At 36.6% G+C, this 25518-nt stretch overlaps 1 protein-coding gene across 3 annotated transcripts in view; it reads right to left on the bottom strand.

Moving 5' to 3' along the window:
• The window catches only part of LOC129004979 (tRNA (uracil-5-)-methyltransferase homolog B-like), a 126835-nt gene that overhangs the window by 29968 nt on the left and 71349 nt on the right, over nt 1-25518 (bottom strand). For all 3 annotated transcript variants that reach the window (XM_054433712.1, XM_054433710.1, XM_054433709.1), the window contains one exon: nt 9053-9302. In XM_054433712.1, the coding sequence (XP_054289687.1) occupies nt 9053-9302 (250 nt within the window). The remainder of the gene's footprint in view (nt 1-9052; nt 9303-25518) is intronic.

Raw genomic sequence — 25518 nt, forward strand, 5'->3', positions numbered from 1 at the left:
ACTTAACTCATTGAACGATCTAGGCCTAACTTTCAAAATGAGATTTTACACATTTTCCAATAGATGCAAATTGCAAATAAATAAATTAAATACGATCAGTGAGTATATTCAATCGTGTCCATCAGAAATAACAGAAGCTCAAACCGCTAAACTTAACCTTTATTTGCACGAAGCTAAAGCAATTTCTGCCAATTTTGAATCTAACCTAGATAAGCTTCTTGATGTTGATGACGACACTTAAGTTTTTTCTGACAATGAAGAAGCTATTTTAAAGCTCCAGAACGACATAACAGAACTCTTAATTAACATTCAAACCAAAATTTCTCTTCTAATTCAGAACTCTAATGAGGAACACTTCAAATAACTCGGTAACATCAAACCTAACCTCTAGGCCTACTTCTAGCATTGTAAAATTGCCTAAGCTAGAACTGAAGTCCTTCAATGGTGACACTAAAACATGGATATCCTACATTAACCTTTTTGATACTACTATCCACAACAATAGTAGCTTATCCCTTGTTGAAAAACACCAGTACTTGATAAGTTCACTTGAAGGCGAAGCCTTACACTTAATCAAATCTTTACCGATCTCGTCTGGCAACTATACAGTAGCCTATAATGCTTTACGGGAAAGATACCACTCGAAGCGTAGGCTAATCTCTGTCCACCTCAGTAAAATTGTCGATTTGCCCAATATTATTGAAAAATCTATCAAAAACCTCAGATCATTTTTAAATGAGTTTAATGAAAATGAACAAGCTCTTAGTGTTCTTGACTATAATGTCAAGAAAGACAACTACCTACTAAGTATGTTGATCTTACGAAAAATGAATTCCAACCTCTGTAAAGTTTTTGAATCAAAACGCATAAATTCTTCTGATTTTCCTCAAGCTAGTGAAATAATCAAATTCCTCAAAGATTTTTGTAACAACAGTGAAGATGCATCTCTACGTCACAGTCAGCAAGCAGCTCCTCTCCAAATATCCAACCCTCACCAAGTTCCACGTCAAATTGATGAATCAATTCAGTTTCAACATCCTCCTATGGCCTTGATATGTACTTCAAATGATTTTAAATGTTTTTGCTGCCATACAAATCACAAAATATACAGTTGCCCTGTCTTTAATAGTAAAACCCCTCAAGAAAGGCTTAAAGTTGTACGCGACTTAAAACGCTGCACAAATTGCCTTGGTAAACACTTTGCTAAACGCTGCAAGTCGACTAATACTTGTAAGACCTGTTTGAAACTTCATCACACACTCCTTCATTTTTTGAAGTCTACTAAGCCTATGGCTGATAACAGAAATCACTCCAACCAAGAACAAAAAGAAGCAATATCAAACTCAAAACTTTTTAAACTGACAGCTGTAACTCCTGGCCATTTTCTTATCAGCTCTTCTCTGACAACTGTTCCTGACCCAACAAAGATCTCACCTCTTATTGATAATTTACCTCAAGACATCACCCAAAGCCTATGCTGCCGTTGGAGTCAAGAATATTTTAAGACCCCTCATCAGCGTTGGTACTATTTTATTTTATTTGGTACCAGCTATTTTATTTGGTACCATCGGAAAGAAAAACTCATAAAGTTTCATTTACATTGGTTTGGGTACATATAAGCTGTTTGTCAAGTCAATTGTTGTAAGAGTTGTGTAATGGCTGAATTTGAAGGCAGGAAAGCTTTTTGCCAGTTGGAATATTACATTAACCAATCTGTTATTAGTGTGCAACGACACTTTAGAACCAGGTTAAACGACTATCCTCCTAGTAACCACTATATTGGCAAGTGACACTTGAAATTTTAGAGAAATGGCTGCATTTGAATGTTACTTGTAGTAGGGCTGAACTTAACAATGTGCTGCCTGATATATGGAACGAGCTCGGTGGTCCGAATAATGACACACCCCTGAACTGGCCTACAAGATCTCCGGACATCACCCCCTGATTTTTTTCTTGTGGGGTTACATCAAAGATAAGGCGTACACACTGACCATTATCAGATAGCATACTTGAGATCCAGCAACGGATTACCAATGCTATCGAAACAATAGACCTAGACACACTTTTCAAAGTCTAGCAAGAGCTTGACTACATTATTGACATGTATCGTACCACAAGGGGTTCCCGTATCGAGCATTTACAGTTCTGTGTATCTGTGTCAAAACTTGTTGAGTTTTTCAAAAGTTGTAACCATTTTATTTTTCCGTATAACAAATAAAACTATATTTCATGTATGTATGAAATCATGAACATCATTTGTAATAACCCCTATGTAGCCTACTTGTTAAACTAATTCTATTTAAATAGGAAATAAATGTGATATTTTTATGGAGGCATTTTAGTGTAAATCCAATCAGGTTAATAGAAATTCACTTAGTCTGCAGGTTTGCTGCGGCGGGGGTATTTGAGCTATAGCTGTTTGAAAAAAAACGTGTTTTGTCGTTTTTAGATGTCCGCCATTTTGGATTGTTGGGGCGGGGTCAAAAATTTGAAAATCGGTCTTTTGCATAATTCGCCGTTAATTAAAGATCCCATACAGTAGACTCCCTCTTATCCGGACACCTTTTAACCGGACATCTGTTTAACCGGACTACACTTGGCGGAAATGACATCTCTTTAACCGGACAACTTTTATCAGCACATTGGTTTAACCGGACTAGATTGGCAGGAAGTGGGCAGTACTGAAACAACTGTTCTCGTGGGAGAGATTTGAGACCAGATATCACGTGACTGAATACAATGCTCTCCTAAATTTAAGTTGAATATCACAGTAAACGGTCCGTTTTAACAAGTGTTTGGGGACGTCGGTTTAACCGGGAAAACCGTTATCCGGACTGGCCTCGGTCCCGAGGGGTCCGGATAAGAGGGAGTCTACTGTACTACAATACTACCAAATTTCAAGTCTCTAGCACGTCTTTAAACAAATCAAATGAGCATACCGAAGTCTTAAAATTTCAATGTTATTCGCCATAAGAATAACATGGGGCTCGTAATAGTGGTCAAATCCTTTCAAATTTTGACATTAAAAGTAAGTTTTGGGGGTCAAGGAGTAAAGCTATGAAAAAACACGTAGTGTGTAAAATTTTAAGTAAACTAAGGAGAATACAAAGCAATAATAATATTTGCAAAAGGGAATTATTTAGGTATGGAAAAATAGCAAAAACCGTTAAAAATTTGAAGGAAATTGACCAAATTTTGAAAGTAGGGCGTTTATTGAAGGTTAAGGCAGTGCGATTTTCGAAAAAAGCTTAATAGTGTCTTGTAGAAAATTTAATTCGGAACCTACGATTTTCCCTCAAATCGTTTCTAGCTCTTACCGTCTTCGAGCTATAGCCGTTTGAAAAAAAAAACCTGTTTTGTTGTTTCAGAGGTCCGCCATTTTGGATTTGTGGGAGGGTTAAAAATTGAAAATGGGACTTTTGCAAATTTCCTCGTTAATTTAAGATACCAATCTACGTTACTGCCAAATTTCCAAGTCTCTAGCACGTTTCTAAACGATTCAGATGATCATAACAAAGTCAATTCAATGTTATTCTCGATGAGAATAACATGGGGCTCGTAAGAACTATAAAATTTTGACTTTAAAATTAAGTTTCAGGGGTCAAGGAGTAAAGTTACGAAAAAACATCGTTGAGTAAAATTTTAAGTAAAGTAAGGATAATACAAAGCAATAATAATGTTTGCAAAAAAAATTATTTAAGTATGAAAAAATAGCGCAAACCAGAAAAAAATTTGAAAGAAATTTACCAAATTTAAATTTTGAAGGTAGGGCGTTTTAAGGGGGGTTAAGGAGTGTATTCGGAAAACGCCTAAGAGGGTTTTGTAGAAAATTTAATTCCCGTTCATGAAAATTCTTTCAAATCTTTTCTAGCTCTTACCGTTTTCGAGCTATAGGCGTTTTGTCGTTTTTAGAGGTCCGCCATTTTGAATTTTTAGGGTGGTTAACACGTTCGCTACTGCAATAGTACGAAATTTTCCATTCACATGGACCAGCGACGCACATATGCGACGGCCGGTTCCCACCCATGGACTGCATATATGCGACGGCTTGTCACATTAAAATAGACTGCCGACGCATATTTGCGTCGGGGTTCTAATGTTATTAAAATGCTTATATCTTTGTAGTGGTCTATTTGAAGGCACTGAATTCGAATTCCCTGCAGTGGTCTACAGAGATGTCTGACGCACAACTCGCTTGGTCTGTGGATATGATGATTGGTGACGTCATATAATAGTTGGAAAAACTGGTCTTTACTTTTCTGCATCACTGTATGTATGTATGCAGTATGTATGCTGCATTATCCTATGTAGCTTTTATATTTGTCCAGTTATAAACTGTTCTTGAATAATCTGTTTATTTCTTTACTTACTTTCATCTTAAAACACAAAAAAATGAACTGTCGCATATATGCGACGTTTAGTCTATTTCAAGAAAACTATGATAATTTTCATTATTGTCTTCGCTGTAGACCGGGCGTCGCAAATATGCGACATTACAAAAGGTTATAAAAATTACAAATAAACAAGAATAATTTATTTACAAACACCATTGTAGCGTATTACAATGTAAATGATCGCTGTTTTACAGGTTTTCGCCCGTGGTCTGTGTGTACTGTTATCCAAGTGACAGTCGGTCTATGTGTAAGATTCAAAAGTATAATATGCGACATTACAAAAGGTTATAAAAATTACAAATAAACAAGAATAATTTATTTACAAACACCATTGTAGCGTATTACAATGTAAATGATCGCTGTTTTACAGGTTTTTGCCCGTGGTCTGTGTGTACTGTTATCCAAGTGACAGTCGGTCTATGTGTAAGATTCAAATGTATACCTCGGTCTGTGGCAATGATCGCGGCGTCGCATATATGCGACGCTCAGTAGCAAGCGTGTTCAAATTTGAAAATGGGACTTTTGCAAAACTCACCGTTAATGTAAGATCCCATACGACAATTAGGGATGGACGGGTCCCGAAATTTCGGGAATTTTTCGGGAAAAAAATATTCCCGATTATCGGGACGGGATTACATTTGACTCGGGAATTTTTTGGGACGGGATTTGGTCCGATCGTCGGCGATTTTTCCGCTTCGCGAGTGCCGATAACGCCGTTATTGCGAGCGATAGGTCCGCGAACGCAGGAGACGAAGTCATTTCGACGATTACGCCGTGACCGCGGAGTCATAACGAAGATCGCGCCGTGGCCGCGATTATTGGACCGACGATCGCACCGTGACCGTGGAGTCATAACGACGATCGGGCTGTGACCGCGGAGTCATACCGACTGACCGCGGAGTCATAACGACGATCGCGCCGCGACCGCGAAGTCATACCGACGATCGCGCTGTGACCATGAGTCATACCGACGATCACGCCGTGACCGCGAGTCATACCGACGATCACGCCGTGACCGCGAGTCATACCGACGATCGCGCCGTGACCGCGGAGTCATACCGACGATCGCGCCGTGACCATGGAGTCCTACCGACGATCGCGCCGTGACCGCGAGTCATACCGACGATCGCGCCGTGACCGCGAGTCATACCGACGATCGCGCCGTGACCGCGAGTCATACCGACGATAACCCCGTGACCGTGGAGTTATATCGACGATCGCGCCGTGACCGCGAGTCATACCGACGATCGCGCAGTGACCGCGAGTCATATCGAAGATCGCGCCGTGACCGCGAGTCATGCCGACGATCGCGCTGTGACCGCGAGTCATACCGACGATCGCGCCGTGACCGCGAGTCATATCGAAGATCGCGCCGTGACCGCGAGTCATACCGACGATCGCGCTGTGACCGCGAGTCATACCGACGATCGTGCCGTGACTGCGAGTCATACCGACGATCGCGCCGTGACCGCGGAGTTATATCGACGATCGCGCCGTGACCGCGGAGTCCTACTGACGTTCGCGCCGTTACCGCGGAGTCATACCGACGATCGCGCCGTGACCGTGGAGTCCTACCGACGATCGCGCCGAGACCGCGAGTCATACCGACGATCGCGCCGTGACCGTGGAGTCCTACCGACGATTGCGCCGTGACCGCGAGTCATACCGACGATCGCGCCGTGACCGTGGAGTCCTACCGACGATTGCGCCGTGACCGCGAGTCATACCGACGATCGCGCCGTGACCGCGAGTCATACCGACGATGGCGCCGTGACCGCGAGTCATATCGACGATCGCGCCGTGACCGCGGAGTCCTACCGACGTTCGCGCCGTTACCGCGGAGTCATACCGACGATCGCGCCGTGACCGCGAGTCATGACGACGATCGCGCCGTGACCATGGAGTCCTACCTACGATCGCGCCGTGACCGCGAGTCATACCGACGATCGCGCCGTGATCGTGAGTCATGACGACGATCGCGCCGTGACTGTGAGTCATACAGACGATCACCCCGTGACCCGCGAGTCACAAGTTACTATAGGTACCTGTAAATTGTTACCCATTTTTTGGTTTCTATAGATCAGTGCCACAAATGGTAAAAATTGATTTCGTATGTGTTTTTTGGTAACTGCAAAACAGTACTTTCTTTTTATGCACAGAAAAAAATCCCGTCCCGTCCCGTCCCGAAAATCGGGAAGGAAATAAAAATCCCGTCCCGTCCCGAACTAAAAATTCAATCCCGTCCATCCCTAACGACAATACTACCAAGTTTCAAGTCTCTAGCACGTTTCTAAGTGGTTCAGATGAGCATACCAAAGTTGGAATTTTTCAATGTCATTTCCCATAAGAATAACATTGGGGGGGGGGAAATTCTTAAAAAAGGGGGGGGATAAAATAAAAAAATGCAACTTTTGAGAATTTTCCCGGGGTTTTGGTACCAAGACTGACAATCGTGCCAAATTTCAACTCCCTAGCACTTCTAGAAGTGGTCTAAAATTTGTATCCCTCCAGTGAGTGAGTCAGTGAGTCAGTTACACATCGGGCTGTATAGTTAATTAGAATAGCTCAGTTTAGCGATTCTACTAGCCTAACTTTGAGTATTGGTAACAAATTTAGTTATTTTAAGTTATGTATTATACCATAAACCCCATGTAAATACCCAACTTTTAAAGCCAGATTCGTTACATTCGGTCGAGAAATAACTGAGATACGGCCAAAACAGTATGCTTCGGAAAAACTCTACGAGTAACCTCAATAATACACTGTTTTGGCCTTCCATACAGATTTAACATTAAAACCTAAGGTTTTTTTACCATATACTCCTACCATTTGTTGGTTACAACAGATGTACCAGGTTTTACACTGCAACTTACCATGGAATAACTTTAACTACTATTATTGAGGCTTGAAAATGATAAAAACTTACACTCTACCATAAGAAATCTACTCTCAAAGTGGCAGATACTTCTACAGTGTTGTTTTATCAACACATTTATATAGTCTAGTCCTTTTCAGACCTGTATACATTACAATTCAATCTCTAGAAGTCCCTCTTATCTATTAATAGAGGTATATATACAAGTATTTTAGTCAGTTTTTGCTCTCAAATTTGTTATATGCTTGACCATCTCAAATTCTGTAACCGATGGCAGTAGATTATATCTGTTTACATTTACACACTCTATACACTACATCAGACTGGTATACGCACTTTAAATTCCCAGAAAATTACTCTTTACACAACAATTTAAGCGTTAAAAAGTTGAATTCTTGTGAAACTCTATTGAACCAAGATGTGATTTATCTCTTTATCTATTTCCCATCTCACTGGACTGAACAGACTGTTGAAGCGTGAAGAGAAAAACAGTTTGAAATTTTTGTAGGTTTTGAATCAGCATTTGACATTTGTTTTAGATTTCTGTTGTTTGCTAAATTGGGGGAACTGAGACTGCACACCTAGTTATGAGTACCGTTTACACGCTAAATGATTTCAAAAACAGCTCCAACAATTTCCTCTAAATTGTTAGAAATATTTTAGTTTTTGGCTGAAAACAATATTTATGCTAGGCTCTGTTTTAGGAATTTTTTTATTGTTATTTCATTTTTCATGCCATATTTTTTTGAGCATCCTTAAAACATCAATGAAAATTTCACACACGCTCAAATCTCGTGACTTTGGAACCCCAGCATATCGCAGAAACTAGAAATAGCCCTTTCAATGAATATAATACACACAACGGCCATTGAATCCTGAGTTGTAAGCACGTTGGATCTTGTTCAAAATAAACAAAGGTATTCTTACGTAGGCTTTTGCGGCCGGTGTCATAAGAGTTCATGGTGTTTTTCGGCGTCAACCGTGTCGTCACTACCAAACTCGCCAGACGTTTCGCCCTTACTATGAAGAGGCATCCTCAGTGGCTAGGCTGAGACTGTCTGACGCCGAAAAACACAATGAACTCTTAAAACAAAGGTATTAATTACGTAAGCCATTAACACCCCTGTTTTTTGTGAGGTTTATTTTTGACATTTTGCGTCAAAATTTTGGGCGACTGGGAAGTCGCAGAACGTTGGGAGAGGGCTAAAATTAAAGGTCTCGACTCGACCCCGTGACGGCGCGAAAAATAGTGAAATTCCCAAAATTTTAACACAAAATTAGATATAACGTAAAACGTTCTCTATAAGAATAGCATTGGAAGCCATTTACTGCTGATTTTTGTGAACTTTAATAGTTAAATACAGCTGATCGTTATTTATCATTAAGCCAGTAAGCAATATTAAATTTGGATTACTCATTTGCCAGTCAATTCTGCAATGTACTGTATACTATATAAAATCAGGGATAACGTTACCTATAATAATTATGACTTTTAGTTATGTCTTAGAAAGTTTGACTATTCGCGACAAAAACCATCACGTGTATGCTATCCACTAAAAAAAAAACCTCTGATTCCTGAGTGTTGGTTACCCTGTATATTGTATATTTATTTAATCAACCATATTAATAAGATATGATTGTACTCATAACAGACACAAGATTTAGGACCCAACAATTTAGGGTTTTGAGTTTGAGATTTGGAATAGACAGTTGTTGGATAGTTCAAATCATGTCCCATATGTGGGACTTGGCAGGCTATTACTGACTGATACGCCATCCTTACTTTGGCAAACATCATGCCCATGCCACCAGAGCCACAACACAGGTCCAGCACTGTAGTGTCAGTGTCTACTCCTGCCAGCTCCTTGACAGCCTTGTAGAGCTCCTCGGCTCCCCACGTGTTATTTTGGAAGTAGAAGTTGGGGTCGATCTCCAGCTTGAGGTCCAGCAACTGCTCTTCGATGTGAGTCTCTCCCCACAGAAGTTCTAGCTGGCCCTGCGGCCGCTTGGCCTTGTGACCTCCACCCAGCGTTCTGTAAAAATCACAAGTAAATACCACATTGCAGTCTAATAAAAAAGATACCCCCGCCACAGCAAACCTGCAGACTAAGCAAATTTCAATTTGTGAGATTGAATTTTAACAAAAATATTTCTTTCAACTTGTCATATTTCAGATTTATTCCCTACTAGCTGTTGAACCCATGCTTTGCAACAGGAATAGGACATGAAATAGAAACATTTTGATCTTTACGTGTATTGTTAAAATAGTTACACATCCGCCAACAATTTTAGACACAAAATTCAACCTTTATAGAAACGTTTATGGCTTTTAAATCTGGTAAGTAGTGGAAACCGCTAGGGATGGGCGAGTAGTGTTTTTTTGAGTCGAGTCGAGTAGAGTCGAGTAATTAGCCCTAATACTCGAGTATCGAGTCGAGTCGAGTAGTTCACGAGAAAATAAAAAATTTTATTTTACATACCTATATTCCATCTTCATTTTTACGAACAAAGCATTTCTCAATTCACCAAAAATAGACCTGGTTAAAAACTTTTATACCATATAAAAAACACAATATGTATGTGTATCAAACTTATATTTTGGTGTTAAAGGTTTATTATTAATTGCAAAAAAAATTGCAAAAATATGGAACTAAGTGTTTATTTTAAAATAGGCCTACTGTAAATGTTTGAATTTGACTAAAGCATGAGATCTAATAAAGTTTCCTCTAATTTATAAATAGGCTTATAAGTATTTATCTAAGTAATTTCTCAGTTTTTATATTTATTTGAAATTCCATGAAATTGTCTTAGTTAACTCATTAGTTTATAATTTTTTTTTTTATTACGTTTTAGCCTACATCTTGGTCTACAAATACTCTTTGTAAGGTAAGTTTTTTCCCCCAAGTGAGTAAAAACTAACTTCCTATATAATGACATTTTCTCACTAATTATATATCTTCAAAATTTGTTTAACTATGAAAAAGTCACCAAGTCTAGCTGAAAACATAATCATAAATGAGGATATTTTTGAAATACAGAATAACTAATCAAACAAAATTTTTAACACTTTTATTTCTCAACTTTTTTTCCTTGAAAATGTCAACAGTTTTTCACTTATTTTTAATAAAGATTATCACTTATAATTGTTTTAAAGAAGTCCAGATGTGTGAACTTGAAGAGCAGACAAGAGACATACGTCACTACCACAAAAACTCTTCTCTACAGTGAATGAATGAACTGTTTATTGTGTGAAGCCCCACCCACCGTCTAACGGGACATGGGGGAGGAAAAGAGAACGTTTGGCAGAATTTGCCCTTGTTCTAAAGCCTGGTTCACATGCCCTCCCTCACCCTCGGCCTCAGTGGCTTGCAGATTTCTATTACACAAGAGTGTTAAATTATTTTGAAATACTGTAAATGTTTGAATTTGACTATGACGAGATCTAATAAAGTTTCCTCTAATTTATAAATAGGCTTAACTTTTTAAGTATTAATCTAAGTCATTTGTCAGTTTTTGTATTTCTTTTTAAAAGCAATTGCAGTTATACATTAAAAAAATTACAAACATCTTGGCCTACAAATACATTTTGTTAGGAGAGTCTTTTCTCTAGTGAGTAAAAACGATCGTGGTCAAGGAATGAACTGTGCTAAAACAGCACATTGTCAATGTTTACAAAAGTATTTTGACTGAAACCCTGGTATTTTTTAAAGACATTGCATAATAGCCTATGTCGACGTCTGTGGAGAAAAGTATGGCAACAGATAGGTTTTACTTTTAGCCTACAATAAAGATTATGTTTTGGGACTAAAATCTCCAAAAGACCAAAAGAGTGCTTTTAACAAACATTTCATAGTTTTATTTAGTAACAAAAGTGTTTGACTATGTTCCCGATTATACCAAGAACAAGGTTCGGCAGAGTGGATTCACTGTGAACCGGCCTGCCTGGCCCTTATGCACGACGTCACTATAACCTCCGTGTAGAGGTGTCAACAATGGATCGGAACAATCGAAGTTTTGAACCTGTCTGTAACCTAGTTTTTTATACTTAAATACTTATTATTTATAAACAAACACGTCCTACATATCGGATCTCGAATCACGATATTTATCGATACCCTTTCCACCCACAATAAAACATTAAACGATGTCAAAGCAATCGTCATTTGCTCCATTGAAACACGAAAGTCGATTGGCTGACATGGTAGTGCACTGACGCCTCCTGCCCAATGAGAACTGTTGTTACATACTTTTATTGTCAACATTCACCAATCGTTTTAACATTACAAAATCAAGGCTTATAATATTTTTCAATAAATACATTATGTTATAGAAGCACATAAAACTTCACTAAACTCTTTAATCAGGTAGATAGTACAGATCAAAATATGGATCTACTTTTTGGCGCAATATAAAACAAGCCTAACCATACGATGATGTTAAAGTTTAATGGTTGAATATAATTTTTCTAATGATGCGTATAATGCAGGGATTATTAAACTGAAAATTTCGACGTGTTTAGGTTATTTATTTTGTACTAAAAATAAAAATAATACGTCTAAATGTCTGACTTATTGATACAGACATTGTTTAGTATAATTAATTTCGTGTTGGCAGGACATTCGCGCGCCGGTTGTCTCTTGAGTTGAGTCTGACATCTTGAAATGTAGATTCGTAGATTGTGTTGTGCAATGCTGAAGCTAAACAATGTCACCGGCACCAGTTTCTAAGTTGGCTATGAATATTGTTAACCGTGATGACAAAACTAATACTGTAGCTATACAGTAAATAAATGTTAAAATAAAATATTTATCCCTGTCGGATGTCGGTATCATCGGAATCGACTTTTGACAATCGAGTCTTGGTACCGATACCAATGTCCAAGTATCGGTGGTATCGATGACGATAATCGAATCATCCCTTTTTACTAGTAGAGCTGTATCGTGACGTAATCGATGCATCGGGATTTTGATGCATGCTGGATCGAATCGGGATTCGATGCATCGCACTCGCACACCTACACCACTGCCGACCTATCACCCAGTGTCAGCTCAGCTGTCGGCGCTGTCGCTGTCAGTGAAATGGATAACGCAAGCGATGTCTAGGTTGCCGATTATTAGTAGGCCTAGTATGTCAATATTTAAAGGGGTTAAGGGATTAAATAAAACTCAAAGATTTTCCTTTCTTACTATTTATTTGTCAAATATCAATGAAAATAACTAAATCGGCTTAACGTCTACTACTCGACTCGAGTCACGAGTATCTTTAACTACTCGACTCGACTGTCGAGTATTGCCAACTACTCGAGTAATTACTCGACAGTCGAGTACTCGCCCACCCCTAGAAACCGCCATTTTGGTTTTCGTTTTCATTAATCTTGCGTAGGCTAATATGAGAAAAACTTTTTTGAATAACATTTTCACATACATGATTTACCTTGATCTCCCTTTTTCTTTATCCCATATTTCCTTTATTTTCGACATTTTGAATTTCAATCTTGAATTTCCAAAGCTACTTATTCTTTAATTTAAATGAACAACAATTCTTTGCCAATATTTTAAACGAGTAAGGGAGGTTTTTACTTTTTACCCAGTAGTACATCCTAGTGATACCAGGGTGGCAGAGTGACTGGTGAAGTGCAAAAAGCTTGTCATCACAATTTATGTTTGTGACAAAGCTGTCTGTATTCATGTACAAGACAGTTTTTACCCCGAGTGTTTGTCTCTTGATGGAAATAACTTATATGGCAAGGCCATGTCTCAGTGTTTGTCTCTTGATGCAAATAACGGACGCGTTGCAGAAAGTCAACAGTCCCGGAAGGTCAAATAATTTATACCTGTGCCGCTAGGTCAAAAACTACAATGTTTGCAGTGTCTGTAGATCAAAAATCCCAGTAAGTCAAATAATACAGTCCGTGCTAAAAACGTAGTCTATGTTAAAGCGATTGACTTATTGGGAATTTGACCTAATGCAACAGCAGTTTTAATTTAACGAAATAAGATAAAATATAAGTTCAGTTTCGCTGAGTCAACAGTGCCGGAAGGTCAAAAGTATAATCTGTTAAAAAAAAACGATAGTCCTCTCGACGCATGACTTCAATAATTTCGTGTTTTGGTGTACTTAAAGTTGTGCTAACATTTTGAAAATTGGCACAGAGCTTCTTGGTTAGTCCTACTCGATGACTATTTTGTTGGAACTTTAAACTAATTACCGATCTAATTAATAACAATTGATATGTATGTTGAAATAGTTTTAAATCGTGATTTCTAACATGGAAAAGTTAGCATACGAGATTTTTGTTTGTTTTTGGGTTAGAGAGGTTTTGTCTGTGGCAAAGTTGTAGCCAAAAGTGTGATGCGTAAAATTTATTTTTTTATTATTTTTTACAATTAGTGGTTCAATAGATAATTTGGGTTGAAGAGGACGACAAATTTAGCATTTCGCAACACATGGAAAGAACTACATCGTACGATGCGACTGCTGAGTGGACTTTTAATTTACAGTTCTAACTTCTAAGGACAAGAAAAAGATGAATATAAAGATCACCAGTACATTCATATTATTTATAAAACATCTTTCTGTATTACCAGCTTACATTTTTCACTTATATTAATAAGAATACATCATAAACAGGGTGTTAAAAATAAGCGGGGAGATACTTTACCTAGTAATTCCTTGGGTCAAAATAAACAGAAAATCAAGGATAACATTTTTTCCAAAATCGTTTCGTTAACCAGATATCCGCCATTTTGTATTTTTTACATACAAATATTTATCTTTACACTTTTCCAACCGATGTTTATGAAACTTGGTATGTATGTTAAGGTAGGAGAGACCCATGTTATAAAAAAAGATTCATCTCGATTCACCCTAAAATTTCAAAATTTAACACTTAACTACAATATAATATACTTTACTACACCACAATATTTACGTATCACTATAAATCTTTAATAAAATAAAACGTTCACATTTTTAAAATCCAAAGTAAATCAATATAATCTTTCTTTTTTGAAAAATATAGTAAAAAAAATAAGGCGATGTTAAAATAACGACAGGCGAGTTTCGATCTGGGTGTTTCAGGTTTGAACCTAGGAGGATTTAACATTAATTAACATTAATGTTTAATCCTCCTAGGTTTGAACTGATTGAGAGGAATACATGAAACTAAAGGAGGGAGGTAGCAACAAGTGCACTTCTAGTACTTACTAGTGCCCAATTACAATTTGATTGATTTAACCAAAACCTTTTCTATTTCACTTGTTTTCAGCTGTTAAATTTCAAACAATACGTTTTAGCTACATCATCATCATCGTTTGAGTTTGGGTTTTACCGTTTTCACATGAACAGCGGTTACCGGGTATATAAGGAACTAGGTGAAACCCGTCGAAATATTGACGGTTGGGGGCCTCCTATGGTCGTGTGGCTTCATTGGCAACAAATAATGCAAATCAAATAGCAATATGGCATTTCCAAAGAGAAAAACATACTGTAAATTGGCTGTTACGTAAATATTGACGTTAACATGCATTGTTAATCAACTTATAAAGGAAAATGTGATCTAGTTTAAAAGAAATATGACCTTTCTGTCATTACAGTAGCTGCTTAAATAGCATTTACTCTTCCAGCCAAAATATCGTGTTACTTTCAATGATGTTACCAACCCAGTGGGCCACGGTGTATTCTATAGCCCCGGTAATATAGTCCACTTCAAATAATGTGTCAAGATAGGTACCACTTTAGGCAAGGTTTTTGTGTTTGGATGTTATTAGACACGATAAGAGCACACTGAACTTCTTCTGTAGATGAATAACTGTTGGATAAATATAAGTCGATTCATAAATTAATGTCACAATGCGAGTTTGAGCATTTTGTAACTATATGAGAAAGTTACATGGTATTTTTTAGACTGCTGCTCGAGTGCACTTTAAGAATATGTTTTTTAGAGATAAATTAAATTATTTTTGTTGCTGAATAGCTCTAGTAAACATGCACAACGCTTTTTCGTTAGCCTAATGACATTCATAGGTTCTCTAAGAGTTCAAGAAAATAACATTGCAAATACTTCCTTTGGACAATTCAGTAACTCTCAATAAATGAGTGTTGTTTAAAGTACTATTTAAAAATGAACGGCTGTTTAATTAAACAGTATTACCACCACCATGGCCAAAATGTGAACAAATCTGTGGAGGTATCTTTTAAAGGCTTCTGGGACAGAGCCGTAAGGGAATTTACTTCGTTTTTCTTTTGATAACTCATCTACAGACCAAGACATTTCTTTGGACACCTCTACTAAGGTTCTACGCCCAGTCGTTCTCTTAAATTAGTGGAGACAAAGTTTCCAAATAAATATTTAGATTCCCCCATGTTAATCTTATGGGAGAAAACCCAACTTTGATGGAAGATCCAGCCCGAACTAATAAAGATTTCCAAAAAATAAAAACACTTTGCATAACTACAGATCAGGGCCATTCTTTTGACACTTTAATCATCAAAATCGGTCCAAAAATGAGGGAGGAGTTATGTTTACAAAAATCGGCTTAGCGTATTATATATAGAGAGAGATGGTAATAATGGATGGTCAATTTATTAAGAAAAACAGTATGTTTTTTAATGAGAATTGCCCGTAATATCACGTTTCACAAAATAAGGTTGTCCAATTTTCTTTATAAAACTCAAAATGTTCAGGCAGTAAAAAACTTCACCATTTTATCTAAGCCTATAAATAGTAATCTAAAGGAACATTTAAACTAAATTATTTGAACAGTTTAAGCGAACCAAGCCACCTTGAAAAATAGCTGTTAAATATGGGTTTCTTCATTATTTATTACCATTTCGGGACTTAGTTTCCACAATTTAATAAAATTATTGTATTTCAGTCACCAACAATGGATGAGGTAATCGTAGAAACAGCTAAATCAATGAATAAATAACCCAAGTCAACCTGTTGATTTAAGATTTGTACAAATGGGTTTTCATACAAGAACGGTTTATCGCAAGAATAAATAGTTTAACCTTTACATGTATATATCACTGAAAAGAAAAACTTTTAAAACGTTATATTTCAACAACACTGGATTATAGGCAATTTTTAATTAGGTACTTGGTTTTGGGTTTGGAAACCTAAACTATATTAAAATATTGCAATCCAGCTGTCCGTTTCCGAGAGATAGAAGTATGTAACAAAATATGTTCCATTAATGAATAACAAGAGTTGACAGCATATTTCCTACCCAGTCAAAAGAATTAGAGAAAACTTTAAATGGGGAACATTCCTTTATTTTTTGTGGCAGTTAAAAAAATGATTTTAGTATTTCGAAATTCAGCCGCCATTTTCCAAAATGGCGGCCAACTTTGAAATTTCTTGTTAAACACCCTATATTTTATCATGTTTTCGGATAGAATATGCAATTTAAAAGATTTTTTATTCATGACATTTTTTTCGATAAACCCACTCGTTTAGGAGTTACAGCCTATGGAAAAATGACTTCCGGTGTACATTTTACATCATGTAGCGCCTAAACAAGTAGGTTTATAGCGAAAATGTAAAGAGTAAAAAAGTCTTAAAATTGCATCCACATTCCAAAAAGACCATACATTTTAAAAAAAATATTAATTATATTATTTCAATAATGGCGGTAATTTTCTAAAAGGGCGGCAAACTTGAGAAGTGGAAAACTGTTTATTTTATAGTCTTTATGGAATGTAGATGCAATTCTAAGACTAATTAACTTCTTGCAATTTTGCTCTAAATTTACTCGTTTAGGAGCTACATGATGTAAAATGTACACCGGAAGTCATTTCCATAGGCTGTAACTCCTAAACGAGTGGGATTATCGAAAAAGTGTCAAGAATAAAAAATCTTTTAAATTGCATATTCTATCCGAAAGCATGATAAAATATGGGTGTTCCAGAATAAATTTCAAAAGTTGGCCGTCATTTTGGAAAATGGCGGCTGAATTTCAAAAAAACTAAAATCATATTTTTAACTGCCACAAAAAATAAAGGAATGTCCCCCATTTAAAGTTTTCTCTAATACTTACCGTTTCCGATACCCCAATGGTGGCCTCCTTGAGTGGATCACCCTGTATATATGAATTTGAACGGATGGTGTTTTTGGCCTCTAGGGACCTCAAAACGAAAAATTCAATCGGTCCCGGGTCCAGGTGTTACCATAAGTACTACGGTAATAGCTTATTCCCTATATGGGAAATTCGCCAAAAACCTAATAGTTATAAACAATATTACATTCAACCAGCTGTTAGTTAAAACAAATTATATGGGACTAAAACAAATCGATGATTACAAAGGTCCCTTTAAAAAATAATTTGAACATCCTACTATTTTACTATGCATATTTAAAATCCTCATACCTAAGAATTAAATGTATCAATGGTCAGCATTACACATAGTATAAATAAGTCAACTCTAAATATGTCTTTAAATTTGTTTCCAAATGCTGAATTTGTGTCACAAATGCTGAATGTTTACAGCTGTTATGTTAAACAAATTATATTGTACTAAAAACTATAGCTTAGAAGGTTAGCGTCGGTTGCTAGACTTTTTAAAAATTAAAACTTAATTTCTAAAAAAAGGGGCCCTTAATTATAATTACGGCTTTGACATTCCCTAGTTCTCAAAATTATCTTTCTTTCAACACAAAAATAATGAAACTCCGTCGACTGGTTGATTCAGAATGTGAAAAAACCCCATTTACGTTTTAATCTATATTTATAAAAGAGGAAGTTTATATATATATATATATATATATATATATATATATATATTTGAACGTTATGGACTCCGAAACCGCTTGACAGATTGTAATGAAACCTTCAGGCATTATTAAGCATTATTCAAGGATGGTTTGTGTGAAGTTTGGTGCAGATCCGTCAAAAGGGCTCCGCCCCAGTGGCTCTGGATTTTCCCGTGTTAACCTTATGAGTACTTATAATTAAATGGAATTAAAGAATCTTAACAGCTGGTTCAACTAAACAATTTGATTCTGTGGTGTTCAATAGCATTAAAAAGTTAAAAGGTTTACCAACAGGGTGCAGCACTATTATATATTTTTAATTTATGACAACAGCTAATTTGCAACCAAAAGGTGAGTGAGCGTAGCGAACGAACTTCAACCTGGTGGCGAGTTAGCGTAGCGAACGAGCTAAACTGAAGGCAAGTGAGCGCAGCGAACGAGCTCCAACCTACAGGGGAGTAAGCGTAGCAAACGAACTATTGAGCAATGTGAACGTGCTCATCTTGAAAATGAACGAGCATTTGTCATAAAACCACATTAGGACAGTACGACGTCTGTCGGGCCAGCTAGTAATATATATGATAGTTTGGGCAGGTTTCAACCCTTCCGAGGCGTAATACATTTACACAGTTTATGTGTAAACTACATTATAACTCATAAAATAGTTCTAAAATTAAATGGATCTCCTTTCACAAACGTTTATAATAACCAGAAATTTTCAGATCGTCCTTGCGTGTATTTAATGCCACAATTTTGACGAAAGGCTTTTCATTACATAAACTATACCTACTTACAGTGTTGACCAAACAGTTGGCAAGAAGCATTAATAGATAAGCTATGTACCAAATATGATAATTTTAGCTCTATTCTAATTATGAAAAAACACGAAGTAACTAAAAGCGAGTTTTGTTGGTGTAGTAAGCGTTGTAGGAGGTCTACTTTACACTGAATCGACGTTCACTTTTATTGCTTTTGATCTTCCGGCACTGTTGACTCAGCGAAACTGAACTTGTATTTTACCGTATTTCGTTATATTAAAACTGCTGTTGCATCAGGTCAAATTCCCAATAAGTCAATTGCTTTAACATAGACCACGTTTTTAGCTCGGACTGTACTATTTGACTTACTGGGACTTTTGATCTATAGACACTGCAAACATTGTAGTTTTTGACCTAGCGGCACAGGTATAAATTATTTGATCTTCCGGGACTGTTGACTTTCAGCAACATTAACCAAATAACTTATATGGCAAGGCCATGTCTCATTGTTTGCCTCTTGATGCAAATAACTTATATGGCAAGGCCATGTCTCAGGGTTCGTCTCTTGATGCAAATAACATATATGGCAATGACATGTATCTTTCCGAACCGAATACGACCCGATTTTTCGGATATCTGCACACCTCTAGTTTTTAGTTAGTACCTAGATGATAAGCTAATGGCCTATAATCTCGTCTCGAAAATATCCCGTTAGTATTTCAATCCCACCCGATGCTTCGTGATAAAAAAATCTCTAAGTTTTGGGTCTTGTCCATCACTATAAAATACCCTATGTCTGTGTACAAGAAGATTATCTCTGTATATACAGGGTGAATAAAAAGTCAAGACTCCCTCATCTGAAATTTTTCTAAGTTAAAACACAGTATAGACTTCTTGTACACAGACACGGGGTATTTTACTTGTAGAAATTCACATACCCAGCTATCAGTACTGTGGACCTGGAAAGAATTTAAGGAAGAGATTAACAAGAGGTGATCCAGGCATAAATAAATTGGATGCTGCATGCAAAAACCACGATATAGCATACTGAAGATCGAGCTATTGTAAAACATACACAGACACCCTTTTAGTGATCGTGCAAACTTAGTGCATTTTATGATTTTGTTAGTGTCCCCAAAAAATGAGGGATTATGGGCCCAACTGGAGATTACTCTATATATAAGATATATTAACCTTTAAACATTACCAATTTAATTTTAAACAGTATGGTTTAAATTGGCATTCTGTTAATTACGATTTTTAACCCACCCTTATGACAGTGTGTATCTGGATCCGGATCCGAAAATCCGAAGATCTGGATCCGGTACCAACATTTTCTTGGATCCGCCCATCACTAATTGTAATATTATATTTATTTTTAGGTACTTCTTTTGGAGTCGATGTGATTGTATGTAGGTTGGGTTCTGTGGGACTATTTATGGTACATGATGTGTCGGAGCTTTCAAAGGTTGAATGTAACATACTTGTATCACTTTGGTGTGTGTCATTAGTAGATCTGGACTTTGTATTATTTTTCCTAAGTTTCATGCTAGAATTAAAACTTTGTTCAGCTTCCTTCAAAGCATTATTAAATTTGACATTTTTTGCTTAAGAACACCATGCTTAGATTTGTTTTCTTGAAACAAACAGATATCAATTTCCTTGATAAAGCCTACTTCGTTACTGCCATAGAAAATAACTAATATAATATAAATACCTCGTCACAGCTCTGTAGTTTCTGTAGATTACAGCTGTTTCGGCATTAAAATGCCATCATCAGATACACATACATCCACCTGAATTGGCGTCGTTAAACTGTACACATACACGAACACGATAAAAACACAAAAACACGTAAAACAAGAGCCTGTCGCGTACATGATTTTTACGAGTACGGAAGCTGACTGGACAACTGCTAGTTCGTTCCAGCTGTGGCGGTATTATCTGCTGGACTTTGATCCCTTGTCTGTGGCTTGCTCCGTTTGATAATGTTATTAAAAATGGTGTGGGATTTAAATTGTAATTGATCGTTTAGTATGGGCTCATTGCTGCTTTTTATTTTATGAGCTTTATAAATCTCATATTCTTCAAGGGTATCTAATCTATTTCCATTAATACAGGCGTGTAGAACTTCTAAGCCGTTGTCCAAATCAAGTAAGTCGTGATTGTTATCAACCAGGTGTTGCGCGAACGTGGATTTTTGTTTGTCAGTTTTCCCGTTAGGGCGATGTTCTTTGTACCTAATGCTAAAGGATCGTCCTGTTTTTCCAATGTATGTACTCGGGCAACTAGCACATTTTATTTTATATATACCTGATTGGTCAGCTTTATTTTTATTTATCTTAGGTTTTAACATATTAATAACTTTATTGCTAGTTCTGAAAGCTAGTTTGATCCCATGCTTTTCCAACTCATTCTTTAAGCTGTGATGTAGGTGGTGAGAATAATCTACGCAGACGAATTTTTTGTTTTGCGGGGTTAAGTTCTGATTTTTATTTTGTTTATTTTTGTATTTCTTTACTAAGTTGTCAACCATTTGAATATCATACCCATTAGATACGGCGATTTGTTTGATGATTTTCAGTTCTCTATTGTAGTTTTGCTCTGTCATTGGGACATGTAATAGACGATATACCATGCTATTGTAGGGGGCCAGTTTATGTGATACGGGGTGGTAAGACGTGCTGTGAATGGTTTGGTTTGACGTGGTAGGCTTTCTATATATACTAAAATCTAATCTGTTATCTATCTTTTCTATTGTGATATCCAAGAAATTTATTTTATTTGATTGTTCAGTTTACATGGTAAATTTCAAATTAGGCGTTATATTGTTGAGGAACTTGAGTAGAAGGTCGAGCTGCGTTGGGGTTCATTACACAAAGGGGTTTTATTTCCTACTCACAAAAAAAAGATCCTACTAACAATTATCAAAAGACAATAAGGAAGCTTATAAACAATAGCAAAGTTCTTTTCAGTGAAGAGGAAATAAAACGCCTTCGTGTAATGAACCCCAACGCACCAATGTTAAGAGGGTTGCCTAAAGTGCATAAGGACCAATAAGACCACTGGTCGATTACACGTCAGCCCCATCATACAAACTCGCTCAGAAACTTGAATCTATATTAAGCCAACAAATAGTTCTACATAATAATTACAACATGCAACAACATGCAATGGCGACGCAATGGCGAATAAAAGGCACTTTGTGTATGAGATCTTGACAGTAGTGACACACTTTCGTCGTCTTAGTGAGAGAAACCGAAAATAGCCCTGAGCGCAGGGCTGCCACTATCACAAGCTACATTTCTTCCTCTTCAAAATGACATATTATATGACTAGTAATAATAACTTACACTGTATTTAATTTGTATTTTCCATACAGTCACCTGACAACGGTTGGCCATTTGTTATAAATTTCTAAAACAGCTGTTTTCATAAAATCGTACCGGTTGTCCAATCAATATTTAGTTCTAAAATATCACTACCACAATGAAGATAAAATCAATGGCTATCCAGTGGTACCACCCGCAACATCTCAAGACGAAAATTACCCGAGCAGGGTAATGCCAAACAAGACGTGTTTTTCCAGTTCCCAAGGGTCGGCTGCTAAAGTCGTGCCGCGCCAAAAATTCATTTGATTTATAATCGTCGTGATATTGTTATATACCTGCTACAGGGTTTGTTTATGTAATAAAACGAAAGTTCAGAATGTGATCTTTCGTATGGTATATATATTATTCTCATCTGAGTTGATTAAAAGTTTTTTTTTACCGTTAAAATAATTTCGGCCCATACCGTCACCAGACGACGGCTGGCCATTCTAAGCATCAACGTCAAACCGTCACCAGACGACGGTTGGCCACTGCTAGGGTTAATCCTGACACTATAGCTGATACTATTCAATATAGTACGGTGCAATTAGACCTAAACCTAAAATATAAAAAAACCAACTACTAGACACCGAACAGAAAAGTCAACTTGTCAATTTACTCCTCAGATACCAAGATACATTTTCGGACGCTCCATGATTATGTTACAAATACCAGCATCACTTTGAAGCAATGGAACCAACTACATTCCAAATGAAGAACCCGAAGAACGAGAACTTGGACTATACTGTACCATGTTTCTGCACTCAAACATTATTTAACTCTGATCAATGAAGAGATTTAATCACCAAAAACCTGTCAAGTTTATTCATGCCTAATTCTTTTCACATTGATCTATTCAATCTTTAATATAACAAAATAAGATAAAATATAAGTTCAGTTTCGCTGAGTCAACAGTGCCGGAAGGTCAAAAGTATAATCTGTTAAAAACAACGATAGTCCTCTCGACGCATGACTTCAATAATTTCGTGTTTTGGTGTACTTAAAAAGTTGTGCTAAAATTTTGAAAATTGGCACAGAGCTTCTTGGTTGGTCCTACTCGATGACTATTTTGTTGGAACTTTAACGATAACTTTAATAAAAATTTATATGTATGGTAAAATAGTTTTAAATCGTGATTTCTAACATGAAAAAGTTAGCATGTGAGATTTTTTTTGTTTTTGGGTTAGAGAGGTTTTGACTGTGGCAAAGTTGTAGCCAAAAGTGTGATGCGTAAAATATATTTTTTTTTAAATTTTTTACAATCAGTGGTTCAATAGATAACTTGGGTTGAAGAGGACGGCAAATTTAGCATTTCGCAACGCATGGAAAGAACTACATCGTACGATGCGACTGCTGAGTGGACTTTTAATTTGCAGTTCTAAGGACAAGAAAAAGATGAATATACAGATCACCAGTACATTTATATTATTTATAAAACATCTTTCTGTATTACCAGCTTACATTTTTCACTTATATTAATAAGAATACATCATAAACAGCGTGTTAAAAATAAGCGGGGAGATACTTTACCTAGTAATTCCTTGGGTCAAAATAAACAGAAAATCTAGGATAACATTTTTTCCAAAATCGTTTCGTTAACCAGATATCCGCCATTTTGTATTTTTTACAAATATTTATCTTTACACTTTTCCAACCGATGTTTATGAAACTTGGTATGTATGTTAAGGTAGGAGAGACCCATGTTATAAAAAAAGATTCGTCTCGATTCACCCTAAAATTTCAAAATTTAACACTTAACTACAATATAATATACTTTACTACACCACAATATTTACGTATCACCATAAATCTTTAATAAAATAAAACGTTCACATTTTTAAAATCCAAAGTAAATCAATATAATCTTTCTTTTTTGAAAAATATAGTAAAAAAAAATAAGATGATGTTAAAATAACGACAGGCGAGTTTCGATCTGGGTGTTTCAGGTTTGAACCTAGGAGGATTTAACATTAATTAACATTAATGTTTAATCCTCCTAGGTTTGAACTGATTGAGAGGAATACATGAAACCGAAGGGGGAGGTAGCAATAAGTGCACTAGTACTTACTAGTGTCCAATTACAATTTGATGGATTTAACCAAAACCTTTTCTATTTAACTTATTTTCAGCTGTTAAATTTCAAACGATACGTTTTAGATACATCATTAACATTATTATCATCATCATCGTTTGAGTTTGGGTTTGCGGCAATGTATATTTATGAATTAAACCTTTAATTTGATACCAAACTTGACCTCTGCTGCTATTAATTGACTAACGTGGACAACCTTATATGAGTGTGAGTAAGTCCGAAAACAGAGTAAGACCGAAAACAACTCTAAAAAACAATAAGCAATAAATTGCAAGAACCGTTGCTTATATCATTGGCTATACACGTATCTACTGACGTGTATACTCAATGCTTATATCGAACTGTTATATGTACATCGTGAGTATTTCCATTAGTTGTTCCATTTAGTTGTGTGTCCATTAGTATAATATTTTAGTTGACTCTTATAAAGTCAGCGCAAATTGTGACTGTTATTACCCTTGAAATAATGTTTGTGTAGTACTTTGCAATCCTACCGATGCTTATAGAATCATACGATTACAATTTTCTGGTTAGATGTCGCATAGAGTGTTGACTACTGTATCTTTTTGGTTTGCTTGTAAAACAGGATCAACAGAGATTTTCCATCGACTTAAACAATACGATACTCTCAAATTGTTCATTGCAATAACAAAATATCACACAGTTTGATGAATATTTGTGTGTAAACCGCATACCCAGTACACCTGTATTCTATCTATTTTACCTTTTATTTTTCCAAGACTTTATAGAAAATCACGCATTACGTGATCAGTGATCACGCTACACATGGGACGCACATGGGAGCTGTATCCCATGTGTTTTATAGGTAAAGAAGACAAGGGCGGTCCTAGACATATCTTTTTGGGGGGTCACCGGGGGCCTGGGGGGGGTATGGAATACCCCCCAAAAAGGAGGGGGGTTCTTGGGTTCCCCCCGGGAAAAACATATAAATAAATAAATATAGGCTATACAGGGTGATCAACTCAAGGAGGCCACCATTGGGATATCGGAAACGGTAAGAATTAGAGAAAACTTAAAATGGAGGACATTCCTATATTTTTGTGGCAGTTAAAAATATGATTTTAGTTTTTTGAAATCAGCCGCCATTTTCCAAAATGGCGGCCAAATTTGAAATTTCTAATGGAACACCCTATATTTTATTATGTTTTCGGATAGAATAGGCAATTTGCAAAACTTTTTTAGCCTGGACATTTTTTCGATAAACCCACTCGTTTAGGAGTTACAGCCTATGGAAAAATGACTTCCGTTGTACAT

The sequence above is a fragment of the Macrosteles quadrilineatus genome, unplaced genomic scaffold (genome assembly GCF_028750875.1).
Source record: "Macrosteles quadrilineatus isolate MER2022 unplaced genomic scaffold, UCM_ALF_1.0 Scaffold_13__1_contigs__length_4303367, whole genome shotgun sequence".
In the NCBI taxonomy this organism is placed as follows: Eukaryota; Metazoa; Arthropoda; class Insecta; order Hemiptera; family Cicadellidae; genus Macrosteles; species Macrosteles quadrilineatus.